At 38.5% G+C, this 21,221-nt stretch overlaps 1 protein-coding gene across 5 annotated transcripts in view; it reads right to left on the minus strand.

Annotated features, from left to right (window-relative positions):
• The window catches only part of LOC126371529 (calsenilin), a 318,344-nt gene that overhangs the window by 142,213 nt on the left and 154,910 nt on the right, over nucleotides 1-21,221 (minus strand). The window contains exon 1 of one of the 5 annotated variants that reach the window (XM_050016852.1): nucleotides 14,697-15,175. The exons of 2 other annotated variants lie outside the window; for them this stretch is intronic. In XM_050016852.1, coding sequence (XP_049872809.1) covers nucleotides 14,697-14,724 — 28 coding nt within the window. In that variant the 5' untranslated portion in view covers nucleotides 14,725-15,175. Of the gene's footprint in view, nucleotides 1-2,825; nucleotides 3,044-14,696; nucleotides 15,176-21,221 lie in introns of those variants that run through there. 2 more of the 5 variants (XM_050016853.1, XM_050016851.1) reach the window with 2 other exon arrangements.

Genomic DNA, 21,221 nt, shown 5'->3' on the forward strand with positions numbered 1-21,221 from the left:
CGCCGACTGCGGCGGTATTTGCCGAGCAAAGTTTCGGGCAGCTAAATCGCTGAGGTTTGTGCACTTGCGATTGTTGCAAACTCGATTCGTACTTGTATAAATAATTCTCTGTAATTAATAGTTGAGTGTTTATGTGGTTGGAACGTGACAGAACAGCGGGTTCTTGCTAAGTAACTCTAATTGTGGCGAATCTGTATTTGGGAAATGATTTTCTATGCTTAGGAAATTAAATAAACGAAGCAAATGGTAATTATTCAATTTATACACAAGTTAATAATCCTTTAAGGGGATCAAAGTGGACTTTTGGGTACATATCTTGTGAAATCTCACTGTAGTGATCGACTCAGATGAATAAACAGTGTTGCTTACTTGGTTTTCCAGGAAACTAGTAGAAATAAACTACTATTCCGTATTAATCACTGCTCACTATGTTACAAGTACTTAAGTATTTTACTAACAACAACAATAGCCTCCGTGGTCTAGTGGTTAGAGGGTTGGGCTCATGATCTGGGGCCTGTTTAATAAAACTTACAATTGTAAATTACAACGACGATGTTCATTTCGTAGCTAATATGAAACACATGCAAAATATTCGTGATCACATACTCCGCAATGTACAACAAATTGGCATTGTAATTAACAATTGTAAATTTTATTAAACAGGCCCCTGGAGGTAAGGGATCGATTTCCTTTGTGAGACTGTCCTTTGGTAAGTAACATTGCAGGGTTGAATCACCTGACTGTCCGATAAAGTAAGATGATTCCATGCTTCGGAGGGCACGTTAAGCCTTTGGTCCCGGCTATTAGACGTAAAACACTTCCACCAACCCATAGTGGAGCACCGCCTGCTTCATACCCCCTTCGGTTGATTGAGGGGAGGCCTGTACCCAGCAAAGGGAAGTGTATGGATTCTTTACGTATTTTACTAAAACCTAGATATAAAGCCACAATAAAAGCCGTTTTTAAACAACGTTATTGCTAAACTAACTCTTTCTTCAACTTTACCCTCATGCTAGGAATGCAATGAAACTTTTTTCATCTCCGACTCGGTACCGGCGTAAACTGTAGGTAAAATTACACAAAATAATTTTTAACTTCATTCCTCTGCCTCTGTAGCTGTAAAGCAGAACAATGTAATTTTAGCTAATGGACTCAAATGAACACCGAGACAGACAGATTTGGAAATAGAGTTCCTTACGACAGATTGTTCTGCATTTCTGGAAAAGGAAACTCTCAGAGATTATTCCAGTTTGTGAAAATAGATTATAGAATTTTATATTCAACCACAGCCCGGACACTCCATACAAAAAATCGTTCTAATCCCGTGAGTGCGAGTGAGACAAATGGTCCGCACTCGCTCCCTCACTCCTTAACGGCTTACGGTTTAAATAGACTTAAGTTTCCCCCAGTAAATTGGGGGTCGTGAGGAAACCCACATTAAATAGTAATTATTATTATTATATTATTGTTAATAGCCCTCAATGTTCCACTGCAGGGCAAAAGCCTCTCTTCCCTCCTTCCACTCCTCCCTGTCCCCAGCTTGTGCGTGCCACCGTTTCGAAAAGCGGTCTAACTCGTCGCGCCATCTTTTTCGTGGTTTTCCCCGACGTCTGACAGCATCTGCAGGAACCCACTCTGTATATTATGTCACCTGACCTTAGGGTATGGGGCTGGTATTCCCTTCGGTTTGGGAGGTCTGACAGGCAGTAGCTTCTGTAAAAGACCGGACCTGTCAAATCCTCAGGTTATGTAAGCGGACCTCGTGAGAACGGGATCGATAACGCTAGGGAGATGATGCACGTAAATACCTTACATTATAACAGTAGAAGTACATACACTGCTTAATGTAGTAGCACTAACTCACAACTGAACACTGGCGCTCTATCTGTTCGTAAGCCAGTAGTGCTGTTCGGCATAGAAACTGCTAATAACAGTCAATTCTTACAAAATAGCAGCTAACTTTGTTTTTTATGTCTTTAGATAAATATGATTTACTTTACAGCGACAGGTTAATGGGCATTATATCGTCTACAAAAGGTTTATTGTGTTCGACGATATGTTTAGGAGGATGATAAACTTTGTTATATCATAGGAAATGCGAAAAACAAATTACTTGTTTAAACAGATACTCAAAAGCAATAAAAGTATCATTATCACAAAACTACGCGCCTCCAACTTACAAACAAAAACAAAAGATAAACAAATCTGAAGATCAGAACAAAGTTATCATTACGGATGGCGAAGATGATACTACAATAGAGAAGTCTTCCGGTTAATAGCTTTTTTAAAACCTTTGGTTGACACCTACTTTATAGACATTGACGCTTGGCCAAACCTGACAAATATAACTTGACCCCTTTCTTAAGAGCAATCCTCTAAGTGAGCCATGCAGGAGATGGGAATCTGTCAGACCAATTTATATTTTAACAAACAGTACTTACAAGATTGTTCGAACACTCCTTCAGACTTTTATGAGAGCTGAGAGTTTCCACTTACATTTAATAATACGTCAAAAGTTATTAAGGAGTGATGTATTGGTGCTGGTAAACATCAAAGTTTGGATTTACTTTCACACGAGCTGTGTTGCGAAAACGACAACAAGCAAATATTTAATTAAAAAGTTTATTATTTATTTTTTACTCGTAACTTTCTTTTGTAAACTTCATAACAAGGTTTACGCGAGACAAAAGCACTTCAGCACAACACAATGACTTGTCGATAGTTCGTCAAAGATTTTCAGTAAAAAAATAAAAAAGTAAAGATAAGAAAATAGGGTCGTAAAACAACGGGTTACACTTTAGATAAAAGAATTGAAGAGCACTTACTGGCGATTTGTTTCAGCGCCGTCACGGCTGACTTGAGCGTGTTCAGAGTCCGCCGTCTTAGATTCTTCTTCGCGGAGAAATTCTCCATGTCTATCGACTCCATTCTTCTCCGACAATCCGATTATCAGTCAATCCGACAAGTTGCGATCCTTTTGTTCGCGAAGCCGAGAATACACTGCGCAAAATGTTAAATGCATATCTGTAACAGTCCGGCCACGTACAAAGATCAGAAGTCCTCATATCGAACAGCGAAACGCGCAGAGATGAAATTCCTGATAGCTATTTTAAAGCTCGTAAATCTGAGGTATTCTTTGAATTAAGAATGGAACGGTCGTCAAAGATTATGACTGTTTACTACGATTGGTTTTGTTATCGATGTTGAAATGTTTTTATTGGGTGGAAATTTTACAAAGGCCGGTGCAACGCAATGATAATGACTAATAAATTGTTAGAACATCAATGTTCATAATTAAAAAACGTAAAAGCGATACGACATAGAACGACATCATAGGCGTTAGGTATCGATGTGATATCGCATAAACATATGACTGAAGAAGTAGAGAAAGTAGTAGTTATAGAAATAAAAGTACACAAATGTGTCTGTGAGCCAAAAATTATCCTATGTTAGACTACTCCAGATCTAGATATTTAAAATTGAAGAAGACGAATAACAGACATCTCCACACCTTTCAAGAGTATCAACATATTAACACCTGACGGTTGTTGAGGCCTGTTCCCAATGGAGTGCGATGAGCAATGAGCCACGTAATGTAAACACTTGTCTATTCTCGTCTAACGTAGGTTCATTAACAGAACTCGACCTTATAGCGACCTTTGTTGGCAGGAAGTACGTGTTGGCTTCAAAGGAAAAGAAATGGATAGCAGTAGATTTGTTTGGCGTTCGACTGAACGTCACAATTTGATGATACGGAGTTACACAAAGCGAGAAACAATATAACTCACTCTGCTTTTTCTATAATCTCAGTCCAGTAGTGCTTTCCTTAAAACAATTTATCGCATGTAAGTGAACTGAAATGACAAATAATATTTTAGTAACAAAAAAACAAATAGTTTCTTCAATAATAGATAATGACGGACACTTTGAGTTTCTATTAAAGCCTTACTTAAGTTTAATGTAGATAAGTATTTTAAGTTTGGTATTTAAAGTGGAAATGGCTATTTCCGAGAGAAGCATCCTTTCACTCAGTGTACAAGAGCTCTGTAAACAAACTCATCAATTTGATTTATACACTCATTTTTACAGTATGAAAGTAATCGGAAATTTTATAGAGAGGAGAAATTGAAAAGTAATGGAAATCGTATTAAGGTGCTTGAATTTTACGATCTGATATTGGCTTCGGGATATTTTATTACTTTGTAATTTGTCGAGTTCGTAATGCGATCAGTTGATAATGTCGTTACAGCAACATTGAAGCTGGTCATTACAGACATCTCTTTATTATTATTGCGTTATAATGAATTCAAGACGATTATTTTGTTACATTCATCATCGAATCATCGGAGAGTCATTGGAGAGTCATATTTCCCCGCGATAGTCTTCAGAATGGAGTTAGAGGTCGCCTTCTCTTTTAAGCCAGGTTTTTTACGGTCATTCTTCACCAATTTGCTTCCCATTACCTTTCGCTGTTTCACTATATCTAACCTGTTGCACTAAATTGAAGCTAGGAAATACGTCATTGTGATTAATAATGTTTCTCTGTGCATCATTTATCAGCGCCTACGCACACACACACGTCATAAATGTAACAGCGATTCATTAACATGATTATCATACACGCCCGTAGATAATCTGATTCATTAAACTAATTGGTCGCTGGATGACAGTACTTTATATTTATTAGGTAATATCGAATCTGGGTTTTTATACATCAACTTTCAGCATGGATTAAATATTTTGTTAGGTACATTATCTCTCTGTGTGTGTGTGTGTGTGCGTGTGCGTGTACGTGTGCGTGTGCGTGTGCGTGTGCGTGTGCGTGTGCGCGTGAGTGTGTGTGTGTGTGTGTGTGTGTGTGTGTGTGTGTGTGTGTGTGTGTGTGTGTGTGTGTGTGTGTGTGTGTGTGTGTGGACTGTTATTACGTTAGCTGGAAGAGATATCTTTGTTAGAAAGTGTTTTTTGTAGTTTCTATTTTGTGTCCTAATTCTATGTCGTTTTTTTGTGTCTACTGAATTTAAATAGAACGTTTCTATTAACCAAAGCACATTCATTACTATCTTAATATTTATTAACATTAGTGAACACCTCAATAATTTATTGTTTGTATTAAGGATCTCATAAATTTGATACATTATGATTATGGAGATTATTTGAGTTAAAATAGTAAACAGACACTGCTAAAGTCTGCTTTAAGTAAATAATTAATGTACCAAGCTTGGCCAAGGGCATAACCTTCTACATATCGCTCTCCTGACTAACTGTCGTATCTACAATGCGAAAATGATTTGCACTTTCTATAATTTGTCAATAAGACTCAAATAAGATAGTTGTGAGAGGGATGACATTTTCCCATGTGATAGACAGAAACCGCTGATTTTGACTTCCTACAATTGATACATCACTTTATAAGAATTTAAGTTATTTAGGTGACGCATCTCAGTATTATTATCATCATCATCATCATCAGCCCATTAACGTCCCCACTGCTGGGGCACGGGCCGTCCCTATGGATGGATAGGTAGATCGGGCCTTAAACCATCACGCGGGCCCAGTGCGGATTGATGGTTATTAACGACTGCTAATGCAGCCGGGACCAACCGCCTAACGTGCCTTCCGAAGTACGGAGGTGCTCGAGATGAAAACTTTTTTATTTTTTGTGGTCACCCATCCTATGACCGGCCTCTGCGACAGTTGCTTAACTTCAACAATCGGAGACCGAGCGCGTTTACCGCTGCGCCACCGAGCTCCTCATGGCAATATTATACACCTATTATTATGAGTTTACGGCAGTTTAACAATATTTATTAGTAAGTAGGTAGGTAGTCATGATAGTCCAGTTGGTGGAACGCGTGACTCTTAATTTGAGGTCGCAGGTTCGACTCCCAACATAGGTCTATATACCAATGATTTTCGAATATGTTTTCGGATTCATGTTTGAATCATAAATGATTATCACGTGCCCAGAGGTGAAGGAAAACATTGCGAGGAAACCCACATTCCTGAGAAATGTATTTCGGAGGTATGTGACCTAACCTATATTGCTGGTTTTTCCTACGTGGGTTGGAAGGTTACTTAAACAGTCGCCTCTGTAAAAGATCGGACCCGTCAAATCTTCAGGTTAGGTAAGCGGACCCCGTGAAAAATTATGATTAAACAATTCTGGCAGGTCTGTATGCAACTAAAATAAACATTATTTACAACAATTACGTGTCTGGTGTTTCATGATAAAATGTACTCAACTGTAATAAAATAACAAAAAAAATATTCGCATTTTTAATACCATAAAGGTTTGGGGACTGGCAATATTTTAATCCGGGATTACACGGGTACCAGCTTTTGGGTTGTCACAAGAGTTTAATATCACTTTATTAAACGCAGTAAGAGTAAGGAAATTTACTAGAGGCTCCTGATTTCGTCGTTTTCCTTATTGAGCCTCTTCCTATTTTCCTGTACTGTAGATTATCACTTAGACTGCCTTATTCTGATTCTTACCAGACCAGGGACAAACATATTTTTCTATGGGATAAATATGTTCTTTCTCAGAAAGTAGAAAAATAGTCGATCATCTCATTCTCTTCTATCGTGTGGGTTATGAGGTGGATTACCAATCCCATCAACCCTGGTGTCTGGGTTATTATTGAGCCGCCATAGGCCCCTGACATGGCTCATGTAACGACTATGTACTCACGTACTGTACGTCTCATTTATCATATTACTTTGAATTGAACGTTCAGTTTACTACCAAGCTATCAGATAAAATACGTGTAAAGTATTATTATGAATGGAGTAATAGATGCGTGCCTAAATAAAGAATGAAAGAAAGAAAGAAAGAAAAAAAAGAAAGAAAGAAAGAAAGAAGGAAAGAAAGAAAGAAAGAAAGAAAGAAAGAAAGAAAGAAAGAAAGAAAGAAAGAAAGAAAGAAAGAAAAATATTTATTTCCCCACACAAAAACATTGTACATGACAATTTACTAATGCCCGTAAATGAAGGAAATGAAGACATTTCTTGTAAGAAAATCAGCAAATCATCGAGTCAATGTACACTTCCTTGCACACTCAAACACAAAGCAGGTATAGGGTAAGGTGGTGCAAGAGTGCGCAGGCGATAAGAGTGCGCATATGGCTCTGTGCAAAAACTGAAAGATATTTACTGCTAATTTCAATCATGTTTTGAACATCTACTATGCCGGTTTACGCTCCCCAAAAATAATCGCGATTGAGGGAAAACTGTGTCTCTCAGGTAAGCCCGAAGTTTTTTAATGCTTTTTATGTTAAATATCAACTTTTTCAATGTGTGATTGTTTCAAAAAGCAACCCACTACAAGTATTTGATTACAATTATTAAACAACCTAACCTGTCAACTTGCCGCTCGAAAGAAATAATTATAATTGCTGCGCAGAGATGGTGCTAGTAAAGTCATTACTGCGATTTGAGAAAAAATGTAAGAGTGCGCACTACGAGGGTGTGTAAGATGGCGCGTGCGTACTTTTACACATCGGTGGATATTTTAGTGATTTCTAATTTTTATGCAATTTTTATTGACTTGCAGCATGGCCAAAAGAGAAAGAAAAACTGACCGACAAAATTGTCCACTTTCGTTATTAGAAAGAAGAAGCTCGTAAACGCGTCAATGGAGGTGAAGTAAGAGATCGGTTGCTAAATCTCTTGGAATTGCGGTATCTACTTTAAGAAAGAGGTTGCTCAGAACTTCAATTGCAACCAAATCAGGAAGATATGATCTTACATTTCCGATAGAAGTAGAACAAAAAACCAAAAAAGCCTCGATTATATTTTAAGACGCCTAAAAAGCCTAAGAATGCTCCCAAAATGAAAAAGTGGAAATGTGGAGGGTGCGACGTAATATATAAAAAACCTATTGATGAAGACTGGATTGAGTGCTCCGGATGCAAAAACTGGTGGCATGAAAAATGTACAGCGTATACAGGCGTAGGAGCTTACATAATATGTGACTTTTGCGTGGACAAATAAACTGCGCACTCTTATCCGTCTCATAGCGCACTCTTACACACACCTGAGTGTAAAAGTGCGCAAATCTCATTTTGTGATTTAATTGAAATACGTCCAAAGATAATTATTATAGATGAAAATAATATATTCCAAATAATAGTCTATTAGTTACTGTATAATATTTAATAGAGTTGATTTTCCTAATTGCTTTTGTTTTATTTTTAGAACTAATTGAACTTTAAGTGCGCACTCCTGCACCACCTTACCAAGGAAAAAACTGAAAACTAAAAGTGCGGCCTTATCGCGGTTTCTTCTAGACAATCTTCGATAGAGGATAAATATTATGTAAAAAAAATGCAGATATACAAACTGTAGCGTATACAAACTGTAGCCTTTGGCGGCTCAATAGTAACCCTGACACCAGGGTTGATGAGGTTGGTACTCCACCTCACAACCCACACGATAGAAGAAGAAGCGTAAACAGATAAGTTTTTTTTTATCAATTAACAAAACTGACTCCTCCATAAAAAACAACCTGCTGAAATTATATTCCACTTTTAGCTTCACCATCATGTTTATATTCATATTCATTTTGCATGTCACAAACATAAATTAAGGTGGATCACAGTTAGAAGGTACATGTGACGCCCTGCATGGGCACGACAATAAAAGAGGCGACACGAAGTGCCTTATTATAATGATATTATAAGATATTGGTCGTCGTCTGGTAAATACAGCGTATAGTGGCCGGTAATCTGTTTTCCTAATAGGAATTTATGACAAGCGTTGATTAATTTTAAGCCATAGACACTAGTTACTCGATTCAACCGATACTAGGACACATAACTCAGTGCTCAACCACGAACACATCACTGTCACACTGTGACTCCCGGTAACGTCATCGCATTCACACCGCTAGCCACACAAAATGGCGCTGCAGCTGTGCCAGCTTAAACGGCGACAGCCATTTTCGATCATAATTTTATTACTAGCTCCACGTGAAATGGCCAACGTCTAGCTGATTTGATGCAGATAGTAAACTTTTTAATTTAATAACTAAACACTCTAACTAGCTTAACTAACTAATTAACTCACTCAAACACTCACTCTTAATAAGGGACTTTCCATGCTACGTTCACCAAAAAACAATATAGATGGCGTTGTTCAGTTTAAATGTCATTGTTCCGTACTTCTTTTAAAACCAATTGTCACAAGCACAAGACGGTTATTTCTAGTTCGTAATTTATGTATTTCTATTCATCCAAATCGATAGCTAATTTGAAATTTGGATATGATCAAAACGCTTTGTAAAGTGCACTAATGAAACGCACACGACAGTACTGCCAACGTGAAGAGACTGAACTACGTCTCTCTCTCATTACATTCTCAAGACTTTTCAAGTCGAATCACAACGGCTCAACGAGCTCATACGCCTTCTAGGCTTTTCTATTTCCCAAAAGTGCTCAATTACTCTAAATTATCGACACAAGACAAGTGCAATCTTACACACAAGGACTATATACACTGCCTGTGGTGAACGAGGCCGGGGTGCCCCGAAATCCAGCAGACGAGGAGCTTCAGGTCAGTCCAATTTTCTCTCTTTAGCTATCGAAGTCAAACTCCCTAACAGTCATAATTACCTATATTGCTTCTCTTTATTTTGATCAGAATAATAATGGGTGGAAGATGTAATTGTGGGTGTAATAAAAAGGGTCATCTTTTATATCAAAAAAAAGATAAAAGATGCATATGTCTGTTATCCATGAAATCAGAAGGTTAAACGAAGGAAAATCTGTACAGCGCCATCTATATTGTGTTTGAAGAACGTACCCTGGAAAGTCCCTCATTGCGTCTGAAAACGAACAGGATGTCATCAACGAGAATTCACACAATTGTTTACTTGTACCATCAAGTGATTATGTGAGATAACACAATCCACTTGTCAGATCTGTCATTAATCTCTATGGTAATCGTTGATATATTTAACCTAATTCTGCAAATCTTGACACATTTGGTAACTATTGTTAATGGTACAAGTTCAATAATGATCTCTGTAAACATTAGTTTGTTTATTATGCTAGGTAGTGTTTTATGCTGCTTGTCATAATTATTCCAAGCATATCAACTGACGGATCACAATGTAACAGTTTGGAGTTTTGGTGTTCATTCTACCAGTGGTGTTCAGACTATATTTCTTATTGGGCCAGTCAGAGGTACGTGACTACTAGAAGTACCCACTAGAGTACCCGAAATTCCAAGAAATCGATTTACTAAGTAAATTCCGGGTATTCCCGGGATTATGGGTAGTCTAGTACCTACGCTTCACGTTCGCTTTCTGGTAGGCCAGCATGGTAGGTGACGAGCCGTATCGCTGTGGTAAATTATTAACTCATTGGCGCAAGTCTGGTATTGGGGATCGAACCGACGGCGCTCCCCACGGAAGGTGTAATGTACCTTAAAGACACAATTGACAATAAATTAGTGCAACATTTTCACGAATTTTATACCTAAATCCATTTTGACTTCAAGCAAAAACAAATGAAAGTTATTAAACAGATTGATCATTGCAATTTCAGTAGGTGAGAAAGTTACAAAATGAGAATAATATCCGGTGAATTTCTGTTTCTAAAGTTCCGAACTCGTTCCGATCCGATATTACCCAGTAACTTTCAATGTTGTACTTGGCAACACTGTTGTTGTTTCCCACAATGCGGTAAATTTACCCGTTTTCCCGGGAATGATTTAAGTAATTATAAAACTTCCAACTCCGATGGAAATTAACCACAACTGGAGGAAAAATTGCTATGATATCTACTGAAATGGAATGAGGATGTTCTTTTCTTTTTATTTTTTTGGGGATTTATACCTGTCTTGAATGATAGGTACTTTTTTATCTGAACATAATGGCTGTTTTAAGGAAAAGAAAGAAAAATAAGTTTGTTCGACAATGCTGATACGTTTCCGCAAGCATAGATAGATTATGACAGGAATTTTCGGGATGGAATCGATGCGGTGGTTGGGGAATCAAGAAAAAGTTCTCAATTAGTTTTCTGAGTAATAAATTCTAACTCAATTCGGAAAAATATTCAAATAATTGTTTTTCAGACAACATAACACTCAATTCATATCTCTTCTCTTTACATAAACTTGGAGGGCTGATTCTGATCACGATTCTGAGTTTCATTAAGTTTCCCACAAGAAATTTTGATATCAACTTAATATCAGCTCAGAATCATTGTCTGAATATTCATTACGATGTCAGTTTCACCTATACGTACTTGTATACCTACATGTACATACGTACCTGTATGGGGTGTAAGTTACATCGTAACGAACACTGAGGGGGGAACAACTATTCTGAGTTAATATCAAGTGGATTTTTCCATCGCAATAATTCTATTGAATTGAAAATAATTTTAAAAACCACAAAGTAAATCATGCATTTTGCGACGGAAAATTCCACGTGATATTAACTCAGAATCATGAGCTTAATCATCCCCCTCAGTATTCGTTACGATGCCACTTACACCCTGTGTTGAATGCAGTAAATACTAAAATAAAGAAACAAATAAGTAAATACGTACAACTTAATTTAAAAACTCATCACAAAGACCGGATATAGCTACGATCCGGTAGGCACTTTCAAAGTAACGGCTACCTATAGGGGTGCTCATAATAATAAATTAGCCCCAAGTAATTTACCTTTGCTGCGTAAAAGTGATTTAGTAGGCGCATTATGCTGGCTAATTCAAAAGTATAGAACGATAAATTAACACCTTACAGCTTTGCTGTGTCAGTACAAGCTTTGCAAGCGTTTTATAATCCGTCGGTTTATATTTTTTAAACCTCTCCGCCGTATTTAGTAGGTGACCATTTTTCTGCCGCCGCGTAATATTTTAACCGGTCTACACGTCGGCTCATTTCATTTGGGTAGCTGAATTAACTGTTTTTAAAAGGGCGTCATTTTGGTAAGTTAGTGTGAAATGTTGAGAATAATTATGCCATTAAACACATTTAAATTAACTTACGTCCCTAAGTACTGTTGAGTAGTACCATATGAGCCATACAAGTACAAATATACTTTATTGCACCAAAATAAAAGGAAATATTTACAAAAAACTCTTAACTAAGTACATGGCAAATGGCTGTCTTAGCCATTAGCAGATTCAGCAGACAATGAAGTAACGACATAATGTAACATCACGCCTGTATTCCCAAAAGGGTAGGCAGAGGTGTATAATTTAATTTAATGAAAGGATATTTCTATTATCATTGTTATGTTATGTCATATTAAAGATAGTTTAATGTACTTATTTCATGGAGGTAGTTCTTTTAATTATTTATTATGTTAGGATGCAGCAACCTGCTACTATTATATTTGTATAAAATTTTCAGTAAAAAAGCAAAAAAGTTTAAGTAGTAGTAAGAAACATTCTAAGTCTTTTTACATCCCTAACCAAGCATTGAACGTTAAGAAAACAATAAAGACATGAAAATATAATAAAAGGAAATCTCGAGAAATCCTCTCTTTGTTCTGCTATAAAATCCATAACTCTTAAATGAAAAAATAAAATAAATAAAAGTACGTGTTTGAAATAAAAGCTGCTTTTGTTTTTTTCTACATCATTGTTTTTTATCTTACATAATTTTATCTAACACTTTAGACTTCTGCATCTTAAACCTTTTATAGTTTGAACAATCAGTTTACTAGTATTGTAGCAGTATTAATAACTATCGAGATGCTTAGCCTCTGAACCACAAGATGTCATTAGGTATATCTATGCGTTGAAAGAGGTAACTAAGAATATTAATAAATAAGTCATACAGTTAACAACTTATGGACATCTCATTGCTGAGCTCAGGCTGACGCGAGGCAGAGCGGTGCCATAACCAACAGATTTTTTTTTTAAATGTATAAAGAAGTATTGGACATGTGATTTCTCGAAACAATTGAGAGCTTATCCGCGCCACGGGTTATATATAAATTCAGTAACGATTTGAAGTAGCAATATCCGAAAGCATTTATGTGGACGTCCCGAGTGAGCGATCGAGTTTACGAGCAAGTGGCAGTCAAGCGGCCATGGGCAGCGGAACAGTTTTATTGGGTGGGCAGGTCCATGTTATGGATAGCGTTCTCCATCATTGTTTTCGAGTTTTCAGTTTATATAAGCGAAAATAATTGACCGATGGCCGCTTTAGTTCAATAGTTGAGCGTTGGGCTCGCGATCGGGAGGTCCCGTGTTACATTCCCGGCGTTGAACGCTCTCTTATATCGCCATATATTTGAATGCATCGCGCGATATTGCGGAACTCCAAGTCCTAGGGTTACTTATCTTCGAGTTCTCCTTAAAGTCGTAAGACCACTATTTTAAAATCCAAACCTATTATTTAACTACTGTGTTTAGAATTCTTGGCATTACGACGTTGAATGCACCATGGACGTGCTAACGTGACCAGCTCATTCCACTTATTGGCCATCGACTTTATGATTACACTTCCAAACCGTTTTGAGCGAAGAACAGACTTCCTTTATGGAGGCCAATAGCCATTGAGATAAGATGATAGTCGAATGGAGCTTAAAATATTCACCAACTTGACCCTTATATTCATCAAGCTGCAATTCTTCACTGAAAGGTCTTCAGGCTTTAAAATGCGTTTTATCAGAAGATAGGTGGCGGTCCTGAGATACGAATAGTTAGGTACCTACTTGGATATTAAAGCACAGTAACATTATATCCACAGAAGTGGAAGAAGGATTTTCTATTTATCTTATACTTTCTATTTATCTTCTCTTTATCTAATATTTTGATATCACGGAACATTACCTACTGATCATTATATGATTAACCTTATCATCATCAATTTCAAAACCTCGCTCTTGTCGGTGTATCATTCTCCATTCTTGTCTATCAAGGGCCAATTCATGGACATCCTTATAAGACACAACGTTCGCCTTCTCTTTGATTTGTTTCATGAATGACGTACCGCTCATCCCGGCATAACCGAACTGTCAAACATAACTACTAATTAACAGGACTAATGGGTCAAAAATCCTAGTAATTAATAGAACTGTGCAACAGAACTAGTGGGAGAAAACGTTACCTAATACTATATAAAATCTAAACTACTTAGCTATAAATAATGTTGTAAATTGAAACAGTGATCGATAAAACAGATTGACAACTATTCTCCATCAAGCCGATGTGGTGGACCGGAGTATCGGGTAATTTCATTAATTCGGCAAAGAGTGAAGTTTGTTGGAAGTTGCGGCAGGCCCAACCGTCCAGAATTGTTCATCAAATTCACCCTGAAATATCGTGTAGTTGTGTTCCAAACAATGTTTTATTAATTTAAAAACTTTACGGCCAATGTGAAACTGTCGGTAATTTATGCCAAACTTTACGGTATTGGCCCAATGCTATGGTTTTCTAACAGTAGGGATACCATAGACAAAGTTTATGATTGCCTGACTTTTTATTACTAGTAAAATTGGCAGCATATTACGGAAAATTGAATATTTTTCACGAACTCCCAACGCAGATAGCAAACTAAAAATATTCTTGAAAAGGTTCGTAACAAAATTAGAAAACATCGAACGAGATTAACTTTCAGGAGCGTGAATAATGTATTAAGTCTCGCGTACAATTTTTGGGACTTAGACAAAGGTCGACGCAATTTTAGCTGGTGCCATGCACGAGTTATTGTGAGATGGGATAAAGACTTACCTAGAGGAGTGCTGACTGTGGAACGCATATAGCTCCACAGGAAATGGAAAAAACGAGCAAAACGTTCACAGAGCGGAATCCCGGCTGACGGCTCGGTGTCTGTGAAGCGCACCCTTTTCTTCGCCTGCCACCCCTTTCTTTTCCCGGATCTTTTGCTTTTCAGTAAACCATGTTTAGCAGTTCTCACATCATTCGGATATTCAGTCGGCTTCACAGCACTTTGACCCGCCACTGCGCGCACTTCTATCCTCGTTTCGGTTACATTTTTAACAATCGGCTTTTGTTTCACATTCAGAGGTCTTATTTTGACTGTGTGTTTCGCTGCACTCGAGTCCGTTAGCTCCGTATTTGCGTTTATTTTGGTATGTGGAGTAAGAGCGGGGTTATTGTTATGTTTAATGAGCGGACATTATTAGTTTACACATCAACAAACGCTGCGCCACTGTGAGTACTCACTATGAGATTTGCAACGCATCGTTGTCTAGACGGTGCACTTGGCTTTGTATCAATTCTTAGTTGTAAGGGCGAGCCCGTGACGAAAATATATCTATGACGTCGTACGAGTTTTCGTTTGCGTTTTATTAACATACTCATTGCACCTTTTTAATTCACTTTTAAATATGTTCGAAAGTTTCGTACATAGCGAAAGTATCACAGATTATTAAAAATAAATTGCTTTACGGTATACGGTCTAATGAGGAGCTCGGTGGCGCAGCGGTTAACGCACTCGGCCTGCGATTGTTGAAGTTAAGCAACTTTCGCAAAGGCCGGTCATAGGATGGGTGACCACAAAAAAAAAGTTTTCATCTCGAGCTCCTCCGTGCTTCGGAAGGCACGTTAAGCCGTTGGTCCCGGCTGCATTAGCAGTCGTTAATAACCATCAATCCGCACTGGGCCCGCGTGATGGTTTAAGGCCCGATCTCCCTGTCCATCCATAGGGAAGGCCCGTGCCCCAGCAGTGGGGACCATAATGGGCTGATGATGATGATGATACGGTCTAAAGGTAAGTACCTATCTAACAAAGTAATATAAGCAACTTAAAATTAATATTTATTTATGTATTAGGCTCACAAAACAGGTTGGGATTACAACATTAAAAAAAGGTACAAAATAATTGTTTTAAACTAAATCCCAGCCAAAGACATATTATATGCTCAATGCAATCGCAATATTCGTTTGGAAATTGAAGTTTGCAGTTATTATGAAAAAATCTGCCCCTAATTACTAACACATACATAAAATTGACCACCACCATCGTTGACCAGTTCATACACCCAATTATTTGTATTTCTCGTGTAAGTTGTTTTTATAATGTGTTTAGATTGTAGTTATGTGTTACTCCGTGTTTTATAATATATATTTCTTATTTGTTACTGTGGTGTCCCTTTACAATAAACGTTTCTTTCTTTTAATTCCTCATCAAAATTATAATACTCGAATCTATATTCACATTTGGTGCTACACATTCAATAAATAATAGCACAAGTGTATTTGAGTCGAGTTTGGTTGTCTGCCAGGAGTTTATGGAGCGACAATTCAGATGCGATCCAATTATAAATGAGGAGCTAATTCCTGTATTACTATTGTCGAACTGAGTGCTAATGCTTTGAATTATGGTTGTGTGACTATAAATATACTATAAGTACCTATTCCTGTGCGTCAGTGCAGTTATGCCGCATAAATATTTATCGCTTTTAGTTTATATACTATATAAACTTTACTCACACTTGGTCTCAGAATTCTTAAAGTCAACTTGGAGCCACTAGTGATGTACGGTCATATGTACTTATGTCACATTAACTTTTTAGATAAATTGAACTCTAAAGTCTCACTAAATGTCAAATATGTTAGAGCGACACGGTTCTAAAGTTGGTACATTTAGCGCTCGTGAATGTATTTAATTGATCTAAGATAAAAATTGTCAATATTTGCAAAACTTCGTGAAAAGTAGTAATTTTACAACAAAAATAATGTCCTACAAATCTCTTCCATAAGAAAGGTGTCTTTCCAACTAAAACTATCCTGGGGACCCTGGATGGATCTAGATGAAAAAATTAAAGTGTAAACTAATACTTTCATAACCATAATCATTTATTTGCTCACTGACTACTCACTCACTTTCTTACTTACTTGGCGCAACAGCACACGGTAAGAGAGATGTCGGAAGACCGGTGCTCCGATTGAAAGATTGCGTCAAAAGAGATATGAGCTCGTTCGGAATTAACCACGAGGCATGGGAGGAGCTCGCCGATGATCGAGACGTGTGGAAGAAGCGTGTGCTCGATGGGTGGGTTTGACACATTGGCGAGCAGGAGAATGAAACGCCATCAAACCTACAACAATCCACCTGTCGGAGACTTCTCCTGCAAAGTGTGTGGTAGAGTTTGCCGCACTAGGATTGGCTTGCACAGCCATGAAAGAAAGTGACGACAATGACGAGGCGATGACGTCATAAATCGTCGGAAACAGACGTATAAGGCCAATGACAACGATGAAACTGATACTTTACTCAAAGCTCGTAACGTACTTTCTTTTGACCATATATAAGTATGTTGGGGGAACCTGTAATTAGCTTTAGCTCTGTTTTTTTGTCTTTATTTCCATGTAATTAATAGTTAATAAGCTAAGGCACCTAAATTATTATTTTTTTAACATTCTTGTTTGTATTTTATTGTATCTTACGTATTTTTTATCATTTTTAACCTTACGCACTCAAATCTTGTAATAAATAACCTGTTTTCACTTCCAATACACGGGATAAATCCACCAAACAAGTAGATCATGTCTTTGTATACGATGTTTACACAATTAGTCTGCGATAGTGACGCGCGTGCTATCTCTCTAGTATCTTGGCACTGTATCGTTTGCTGTACACACAAACTTCGATACTCCACCACTTTGTAGAGGATAAACTTAGAACGGTCTTGGCGATCTTTGAGTGGACAAGGATCTTTTAGGTTTAATAAAGCGTAGAGTAACTAAGTAAGTTGTTGCTAGGAATCTCACAAAATGAATTTCTAATTTCTAATTAATTGATTCCAATAAAAGTACCTTCCTTAGGAAGTAAGAAGGAGGAACTTATTACCGACTTTTAAATGACTCAATTTTCTTTTTTTTTATTGTGTGTGCAATAAAGTATTTAATTTGTTATGGTAAAAGGAAATTTTGAAAACATCTGAATGCGAATTGTCTAGCAGCGAATCCTGCCATACGGCGATATTAATATACATTTCAAAAGATTTAGGACAAGATAGGGGGGGGGGGGGGGGGGGGTGACAAAACATATAGAATGTGTTCATCAGCTTATCATATTATCTGCAAGTGTCGGCGCAAGCGGACCATCAGTCACAGATACAGCAGAGCGTAGGGGATCTATAAAGGCCACATTGGATCAATTCATCTAAAATAGCAATATTGTAATATTGACATTTGAGAATATAAAAGTATAGAAATATTGCCATTTCTGATGGGTTGTGTGATATCTGGCGGGAACGGTAAATAAGACCACGTCTTGACAATTGAAGCGTATATTAGCGACTGAGCACATTTAACAATTACCGTCAATATCTTATAAATAAAAGACTTATATCTACCTACACCACATTCCTCCACACTTAATTAACACGAAGTACAATAATTGATAAACTAACAAGAAGTGAAACCTTACTTTATTACAAAATACGTATTACTTATTAATCTCTATAATTAGGCAGTTTCAGACGACACTGTCTAATGGGACGAGACCGGGGCGATGGTACGGTTGGCGAGGGCGTGGCAAAGTTCCCTTCTGGTGACGTCACTGTGTCACTACTGGCATGCCCCGGAGTGACGCTGCTGCCCGGCGACGCCACCGACCCCGACCACCGCGCCGACAGCGGCCTCACTGGTGTCGCGATATTCTCGGTTAACTTATCCTGACTTGGAGAATCTGTGCAAAGACTAGGAGTAGTGGAAGCGAGTGACATTCTACTAGGTCGCTGACGTAATTGATCAATGTGTCTATGTCTCGTCTCGCCATCCTTGCCTAGTACCTTAAAGTTACTAGGACCTACTCGATCTATAATGCGACCTGGAACCCACTTTTCCCCTTTCAAAAACTGTCTGTACCAAACATCCTCATTCAGAACCATACTCCTACTCACCCCCCCGGAAGATTCCTTTTGCCGTTGTTGTGTACGTACTACTTTATTCTCAATGTCGGGTTTTAATGTGTCCAAACGAGTGCGAATGTGCCTACCCATGAGGAGCCTGGCCGGGCTCTCACCTGTTGTAGAATGTTCGACGTTCCTGTAATGCATTAGAAATGTCCACAGCGCTCTGTCTATGTTTTGGTTTTCCTGAATTGCCTTCTTTATTACTCGTTTCGTTGTACGTACCGCATTTTCGGCTAACCCATTTGAAGCTGGATGGTACGGAGCCGTAAAAATATGTTCGATACCGTTATAAAGAGTAAAATCCTTGAATTCGCTTGAAGTGAACTGCGGACCATTGTCACTAACAATCTGTTTAGGTAGGCCCCACCTGCTAAATAATTCTGTTAATTTATCAATTAGAACAGCTGCTGATGTACCCGTTGAAACATTATATACTTCTAACCACTTGGAAGTTGCATCCACCGCTACTAAATATGTCTTCCCCGCCATGGGTCCCAAGAAATCTAGATGTAACCTGGTCCAGGGACGGCTAGGCCAGGGCCACATGCGCGGCTCCTGCCGCGGCGGCGCGTCCGCGTGCGCCGCACACACCGCACACGCGCGGCACATTTGCTCCACCGCTTCGTCGACGCCCCCCCACCAAACGTAACTCCGAGCCAGGGCTTTTGATTTTACGATTCCCATGTGCGGTTCATGAATCATTAATAAGACTTTTTGTCTACAGTTTTCGGGCACTACCAACCTATGACCCCACATGACACAGCCTAACTCTTCGTATAACTCCTTTTTCCTATTATAATATGGTTGCAATCCGTCTATTTCGCATTGTGGTGGCCAACCCTCGCGAATATAATATAATACTTTTGATAGTAATTGATCCCGTAATGTTTCTTTTTTTATTACACTATAATCTAATAATAATGCCTGCTGTACTAAATGTAAATACGTTTGTTCCGGCAGTGACGATTGTTGTTTACTGTCCGCTAACGGTAAACGAGAAAAGCCGTCCGCTCCGTTCTCGTCAGTACGTACATACTCAATGTCAAACGAATATGCAGATAATATTATCGCCCATCTCTGCATTCTGCTAGCTACCATCGTTGGTATACCTTGATTCGGTCCGAATATGGAAACTAGAGGTTTATGGTCGGTCCGCAGTGTGAATCGTCTGCCATATAAGTATTGATGGAATTTATTAACACAGAATATAATCGCTAAAGCCTCTCGATGTATTTGCGAGTAATTCTTCTCTGCATCTGATAACGAGCGTGACGCATAGGCTACCGGCCGTTCACTGCGGCCGTCGGCGCTCAGCTGTGATAACACTCCCCCTACTCCACGTGCGCTCGCGTCACACGTTACTATTAGAGGCTTCTCGGGATCGTAATGTGCCAAAACTTCCGCACTAGATAATAATTCTTTAATGATAACGAAAGACTTTTCACAATCTTTGCTCCAAAACCACTGTTTATCTTTCTTTAATAACTCATACAAAGGTGACAAATTAGCACTCATGTTTCTTACGAATTTACCGTAAAAATTAATGATACCCAAGAAAGACCGCAATTCAGTGACATTTGTCGGTCTGGGTATTTTCTTAATGGCCTTAACTTTTTCCGAGTCCGTACGTATTCCGTCTTTGCTCAGGACATATCCTAAATACCGAACTTCGTCAACTAAAAATACACATTTGTCACCTTTCAGCTTTAAACCATAGTTGTGTAATCTACTAAACACCGCCTCTAACGCTACTAAATGTTCTTGTTTATTTCTTCCGCCCACAATAACATCGTCCAAAAACACTTCTACATTTTTGATGTCCTTTAACAATTCACACATTATACGTTGGAAGATGCCCGGGCTAGAAGATAATCCAAACACTAATCGATTGTACCTAAATAACCCGCGGTGCGTATTTATAACCGTATACTTCTTGGTTTCATCCAATTCGATTTGGTTATATGCTTGGGAAAGGTCTATCTTCGAGTAAAATGAAGATCCCCTAAGGTTTACCATGAGGTCATCAATCCTAGGTAATGGATACCTATCAATATGTAGAACTGGGTTCAAAGTCGCTTTATAGTCAGCACAGATTCTCAAAGAGCCGTCAGGTTTGTTTACCGGCACTAGCGGCGAGGCCCAGTCGGAGCAGCTGACGGGCTCGATGATGCCGTCGCGCAGCATGGCGTCGAGCTCCGCATCCACGCGGTCTCGCAGCGCGAAGGGCAAAGGTCGCGCGCGGTGAAATACGGGTTGCGCCCCCTCCCGCACTCGCAACGTCGCCTTGCCTCCCGTATATCGCCCCAGCCCGCCGCTGAATAACTCCTTATACCTAAAACACAAATCATTTATCTCTCGAGACATTTGGTTT

This window comes from Pectinophora gossypiella, chromosome 12, assembly GCF_024362695.1.
Source record: "Pectinophora gossypiella chromosome 12, ilPecGoss1.1, whole genome shotgun sequence".
In the NCBI taxonomy this organism is placed as follows: Eukaryota; Metazoa; Arthropoda; class Insecta; order Lepidoptera; family Gelechiidae; genus Pectinophora; species Pectinophora gossypiella.